Raw genomic sequence first — 7161 nt, forward strand, 5'->3', positions numbered from 1 at the left:
AATGGAAGTACAACATAAGAACATGAAGGTACAACATAGTCATGTGTCATATAAGGCTGCCTAGTAAAAATGGGGAACAACAGGACAGTAGCCTATTGTTTTTTGATTTCCCCGTCCCTCTTAGATACAGCAGTGTCACAGTGAGGGCCAGACTCTGAGTGGAGGATGTGTTTATGAAACTAAAACTAAGCTCCTTATTTAAAGTTTGTTCCTGTTTGTTCCTCTGTCATCGACAAACATGGAGCTGTATCTGGTCGTTCTTATCCTCAGTGTCTTTCTCTCAGCTAACGCTCAATGTAAGTTCATGCTTCAAATATTAAACTATTACCCTTACAAAAATTAACCATGGTTTTATTATAGTAAAAGTGTAGCAAGTGTATAGCAATAGTTTTACTACAGATGCATTGGTTAAACTATGGTTAATCTAGCGAGATCATTAGTTAATTTGCTGTTACCATTGCATTTAGTAGTCATGGTTTTATCCGTACTGAAACCATGGTTAATATTTCCAACACAGAGTTTTAACGTGAAAAGCCTAAACAAGGATGTATCATACAGGGTGCTAATTCCTTCAGTTAAGCCATAATACACTACCATTCAAACGTATGGCATCAATACAATTTTCTATGCTTTTGCGTCAAGGCTGCATTTATTGATGTGAATATATTGTAAAATGTAATTGACTGTAGTGAGCAAAGCTGAATTTTCAGCATCATTACTCCAGTCTTCAGTGTCACATGATCCTTCAGAAATCATTCTAATATACTTTATTCTTCGAAGCGGAAATAAGTCTATGAGTGAGAATAACAGGAACAATAACAACTTGCAAGCAGTAAAGGGTAGCAATGCAAACCAGTGTGTTCGTAATTAAGATAATACATTAAAATAACAGAGTAAGAGACACCAGTTTGATAAATCAAACAGCAAAACAAGCTTTTTTGTACAGATAAAAAAGCTGGATGTGATGAGACTGGAAGCTACACCCATAAAATGTACAAATGGCCGTGCAAGGTGGATATGCTGATTTATTATTAATGTTGGAAACAGTTGTGCTGCTTACTATTTTAATAGAATCTGTCATACTTTTTTTCAGGATTTCTGATGAATAAAATGTTCAAAAGCATATATTCAAAATAGAAATTTTTTGAATGGTGGTGTATATAGTTACAAAATATTTTTTAATCCTCCTCTTGATAATACTTTATTTTAATGTGTCTTTATTACACATGTCTTACATGTACTTATAATTATAATAACAATCAATTTTGCATAATTACACGCAAGTAACCTTAAGCCAAACCCTAATCCTTACCCTAACCATATAGTAAGTACATGTAGTTATTTAGCACGTTTATTTAGAATATCTTCACATTTAGAACCTACTAGTGCTTTAAATAATTGACAAAAAAAGGTTTTGTGTTACACATTAGTTATATCTGATATGCAGTTAGTTTGTCTGGGACTGTGTGTTTCTAACTTATCTTTTGATGTTTCTTCCATTTTAGTAGAGCACAATGATTTCTCAATTACTGGATGTTCTGATACAGAAAAAGAGTCTATGTATGGATCTGACGGAGAGGAGGTGTGGTATGCTGATTTTGATCGAAAGACAGGAGTAGTTGCATTACCTGATTTCGCAGATCCTATGAGCTTTCCAGGATATTATGAAGGAAGTATTGTGAATCAAGAAGTGTGCAAACAAAACCTGGCCGTACTCATTAAAGCGTACGAGAGCCCACCAGAGGAAATGGGTATGACATGAAATTGCACTGATAATCTTTTTTCAAGTAGAATGAAATTGCATTGAAGTTGAAGTTGTACAGTAATACATTTCTTTAAAAGAAATTAAATGAGCTGTATGTTATGCATTCAGTGTTTTCTTTATTTTGGTTAACCTTGAGTTTTGGCTTGCAGTTTATTAAGTGTGCATGTATAGTGTTAGTGCTCTTTATCTGAATGAATGAGGTCAGATTTACTACTGCAGAGTTCAACACATTTATCTGTGTTCACAGAACCCCCAGAGACGTTCATCTATCCAAGAAACAATGTTCAGCTGACTGTTGAAAACACCCTCATCTGTCACATAACTGGCTTCTTTCCTCCTGCTGTCAATGTCTCATGGGCTAAGAACAATGTGATTGAGACAGAAGGAGTGAGTCTGAGTCAGTACCGACCGAGGAGCGATGGATCCTTCCATGTGTTCTCCTCTCTGAAGATCACTCCTGAAGATGGAGACGTTTACAGCTGCACAGTCAACCACAGAGCCCTCCAGGGCCAACCGCAGACTAAAATATGGAGTAAGACACATGTTCAATGAGAATTAGATGTTTGTTCTATGAGCTGTTCTAACACTCTACACCTTAATCTCATCTCCAGGTGTCCCGGAGGCGTCTGTGGTTCTGCCCAGTGTGGGTCCGGCGGTCTTCTGTGGAGTGGGATTGACTCTGGGGCTGCTGGGAGTCACTACTGGACTCTTCTTCCTCATTAAAGCAACTACAACTGACAGACCAGACATGGCCAAAAACATCAAACATTTAATGCAGTGGACCCAATCAAAGACAGCTTCTCCAAGATTCTGAAGACAATTATAAAGTACATCTGTGTGTGGTTTTACATTGCTGGTGTTGAAGATTGATAGATACATAAATGCAAATCTGGTTTAACCTTGGAAGTAGAAACTTGGAAATGCTTGCTATGTTGGACTAATCATACTTGTCTCTAAAGGGGCTTTTTGCTTAAACATCACATTTGCAGTTCATCAAAAGACACATTTGTTACCTTCTTGCTAAATGTAGTTGATTTTGTCATGGACTGAACTGTTTATTTTTTTGTGCTTAAAATTATTCCAATAAAAATGATCACTTTGTGACATACCAAATAACAATTATAATGTCTTGCCAAAGACAGAACTGCTTGGAGTTTTAATTGATGGTCAATAGAGATTGATAAAACTGCCTACAGCTTTGCTTTATTCAACATCAGGAAGATCAGGCCCTTTCTTTTGGAACTCATTGTTCAATCTCTTGTTCAGAGGGACGAGGGAGCCCCGTGGAGCTGGTGGGCCGACCGGAGACAGTGTTTGTGTACTCTATCACAGATGAAGTGAATAAAATACATAGATGTTTCAGAAACGCTTTCACGAGCAACAGAAAAACTTTTTAAATACTCCTTAATACAGCGCCATCTGTTCAAAAATAAAGTTCAACAAAATCATATACTATTTAAATACTAATAAAGTGGGGTATATGTATATATTTATATATATATATATGCTTTTATCCGTGTTTTTAGAATAAAAGTGGGTCACTATAACATTGTGACTACAGTAAAAATGCCTTTACTGTTCTAAAAACACAGATTTGTTTAGTCTCCAGATTTGATTCTCATTGAAAATATTTGGTTGAACTTAAAGAAAGCTGTGGTAAAGTTAAAACCAAAGATTAGTAGTGATCTGCAAGCTTTTTGAGGTGAGGAATGGGCCAAGATTACAGTAAAGAGGTGACAGACGCTTTTAAGCATTTCCAAGCTGCATTTATTGGTGGTTTTAAAGAATAAAAGATTCTGCACCCAATTTTACATTTAGGGGTTAGATCATTTTGAACATGAACATTTAGAGCCAATTTGATTTTCTTTCATTATTCATTAACTTATGTTCTCAGAATTACTAAAATGTGTATTAATAAACTTCCTCCAATAGTGTACTGATCCCTTTGTTGAATTGCTTTCACAAAATTGTGTTCTCTGCAGCAAAATGTCTTGTAGGTCAAGGGGGTTCAACAATTTCGAACTGTATATTATGTGGAAGAAAAATGTATTTAACTAATCTTATGTGCCTATGGAACATTGTGTAAGTGTCTACAATATCTAAACCTGTTGTGAAGATGACCTGAGAGATGGTTTGGGGGGCCTAAAGAAAAAGATGTATAGGTCCCTGCTGAAAACAAAACTAGGTTGGTTTTAGCTGGTCATAGCTATTCAACAGGCTTCTTTTAGAGGAGTTTTGGCCACAATGTGTGTGTGCGGTAAAACAGGAAAAAATACGGCTATAATTTCAAAGTTAAGGCTTATACTAGACTCTACACTTAAAAGTGCTCTTTTATTTCCTTCTTGGGCAACCAACCAATCACAGTCTTCAAAAGGCTGTGTCATCGCTAGCAACGGGGTCAACCCCGCCTCCACACTAAAATAAAAGTTTTTGTAATTTCTTCGCTCAGAGTTGCTCTTAGATTGGTCCTGAATCACTCTTAAGCTAAGACTCTTATGTAGGAATTTTTAAGCTAAATTAGGATCTTTCTGAGAGGATTCTTAGAAGACTAGGGCCCATATTCTTAAAGCTTCTGTCACAGATGTGTCTATGTAACGCGCGGAGACGAGAATTAAATAAAAGTTCTTTAATAAAATCCACAAAGATTTATCCAAACAGGTATGAAGGGGAACACACATCCAACATAACATCAAGACATTTAAGACCAGACAAGAAGGAAGGTAGAAGCAGGAACTTAAATACACAGGATAATTAAACTCAGGTGCAGGGAATAATCAATTCACTAAACAAGGAAAGGAACATGACCAAATAAGGAAACTGGAACCAGACAGAAACAAAGACAGGGGAAACACAAGGCAAAATCAGTCCATAATCAATCTACAGTCAAGCCCAAAATTATTCATACCCCTGGCAAATTCTGACTTAAAGTTACTTTTATTTAACCATCAAGTTTTTTTTTTTGTTTTTTTTTTGACCGGAAATGACAGAGGCTTCTCCCAAAAGATAATAAGACGACATACAAGAGGCATCATTGTGGAAAAAATATTTCTCAGCTTTTATTTACATTTGAACAAAAAGTGGCATGTCCAAAATGATCAATACCCTTCTCAATAATCGATAGAAAAGCCTTTATTGGCTATTACAGCAATCAAACGCTTCCTACACTGCAAAAAATGCTTTTCTAGCTTAGATTTTTTTTCTTGTTTCCAGCCAAAATATCTAAAAATTCTTAAATAAAGAAGCATTTTCTAGACGAGTAAAAATTATTGTCTTGTATTCCAAAAAAAAAAGTCAAAATTAAGTGCATTTTTGCTTAAAACAAGCAAAATAATCTGCCAATGGGGTAAGCAAAATAATCTTGTTTTGTCTGTCTGAAATAAGATTTTTTTTTGGCTTACCCCATTGGCAGATTATTTAGCTTTCTGCATGTCTCCACTGGTATTTTTGCCCATTCATCTTTAGCGATGAGCTACAACTCTTTCAGGTTGGAGGGTCTCCTTGCCATCAGCCTGATCTTTAGCTCCCTCCACAGATTCTCCATTGGATTTAAGTCAGGACTCTGGCTGGGCCACTGCTAAACATTAATGTTTTTGTCTGTTAACCATTTCTTCACCACTTTTGCTGTGTGTTTTGGGTCGTTGTGCTGAAATGTCCACTGATACCCAAGGCCAAGTTTCTCTGCAGACTGCCTGAGGTTGTTGTTGAGAATTTGGATGTATTGCTCATTTTTCATGGAGCTGTTTACTGTGATTAGGTTCCCTGGGGTCCGTTCTTCGTACCTCGCTAACTAAGTATATTGCAACGTATATTGCGGGATAGACAGGATCCTTTAGCGCAGCACGACAGTGTGCTCATAGAGAGATATCGTTTTTCCCGTGAGGGTATTATTTATTTAGCCAACTTGTTGGATCCCTATGTTAAGAGTTCCACTCGCCGTAGTCGGGCATTGACAACTGCACAAACTGTGTGCATTGCCTTGCGTTTCTTTGCGAGTGGCACGTTTCTGTACGCTGTTGGAGACACAGAGAACATAGGAAAAAGTGCCGTCTGCCGTTCCATTCGAAAGTATCCCTGGCACTCAAGCATTTTCTGGGTGTGTTTGTGGTTTTTCCAAGCCACTTAAGACCACAGGTTGTCAAACAGGGCTTTTTTTTCTATTGCAGGTACATTTAATTTGATAATGTATGTCATGCAATCATGAACTATGTCTGTAACTATAGCTCGATTGTCCCCAGGCTTCCCTAACGTGATTGTTACCATAGACTGCACACACATTGCCATCAAGGCCCCCCCAGGCCCCAATGAAGGGGATTTTGTCAATCGAAAGGGGGTTCACAGTATAAATGTGCAGGTGATCAATACTAATATTTTAGATGCTAATATATAATGAAAAGGAGTGTGTGCACATATAATGAAATCTCTTAGATGGTGTGTGACTCTATGTGCCATATCACAAATGTGGAAGCTAAATGGCCCGGATCAGTGCATGACTCAAGAATTTTCAGAGAGACAGGGTTATGCACATTATTTGAACGTGGTAAGAAAAAGAGACTTATTTTGATTATATTTCATACTTATTTTGGGCCTAACATAACAGCATTTCTCCATTACACAGGGGCCTATGATGGGATTCTCCTTGGAGACAGGGGTTATGCATGCAGGCAGTACTTCATGACATCGTTCCCTGACCCCAACCCTGGGCCACAAACCCGCTACAATGCAGCTCTAGCCAGGACAAGGGCATGCATTGAAATGACCTTTGGGCAACTAAAGGGAAGATTTCAGTGTCTGAAAAGTCTGAGGGTTGCTCCTGACAGGGCATGTGACATTATTGTTGCATGTGCCGTACTGCACAACATTGCCACCATCAGAAAGGAGAGGACTCCTGTGGTGGAGGTGCAGCCTGATGATGACCTCCAGCCAGTGCACTTGGATAAACCTAGTGGCAGAGCTGCACAGGACAGAATTGTGCAACACAATTTCGAATATTAAAAACATGACAAACATTGTTTTCATTGAAATTTATTTGAGCATCTTTTTATTTTGTCATTTTTATCCCAAAAAAAAAAGCCAGTCATCATTTGCCTGAATTTTTTTTTATATATATCACGCAAGGTCATCAATAGTGCTCTGTATGAAAGTGTATTTTTACTTACTCTGAAGTTCCTTTTTAAGCAACTCATTAGCTCATTTACCAGTTATGAAGGTGCTGCTGCTTCTGCACCCCGGCTGCTGGTCTAAAGAAGAGCTGCCCCCAGGGATGCCCTCAAAAATGGGTCTGGTGGCATTCATAATTAATTACGAGTTTAATTTGTCAACAACTTTCTGCCAGCCCTCTCTCCTTGCTTTTGCAGCCTTTGCAGTGTTCCCTTGCGTTTTAATTAAACACTGAAACT

General features: G+C 37.8%; 1 protein-coding gene across 1 annotated transcript; it reads left to right on the forward strand.

Annotated features, from left to right (window-relative positions):
• The first annotated feature begins 217 nt into the window (after positions 1-217).
• Positions 218-2884, forward strand: LOC141340377 (H-2 class II histocompatibility antigen, A-U alpha chain-like). Its single transcript, XM_073845325.1, has 4 exons — positions 218-296; positions 1506-1751; positions 2013-2297; positions 2377-2884. The coding sequence occupies exons 1-4, from the start codon at positions 239-241 to the stop codon at positions 2577-2579; spliced, it is 792 nt and encodes a 263-aa protein (XP_073701426.1). The 5' UTR covers positions 218-238; the 3' UTR covers positions 2580-2884.
• The last annotated feature ends 4277 nt before the right edge of the window (positions 2885-7161 follow it).

Source organism: Garra rufa, chromosome 8 (assembly GCF_049309525.1).
Source record: "Garra rufa chromosome 8, GarRuf1.0, whole genome shotgun sequence".
Taxonomy (NCBI): Eukaryota; Metazoa; Chordata; class Actinopteri; order Cypriniformes; family Cyprinidae; genus Garra; species Garra rufa.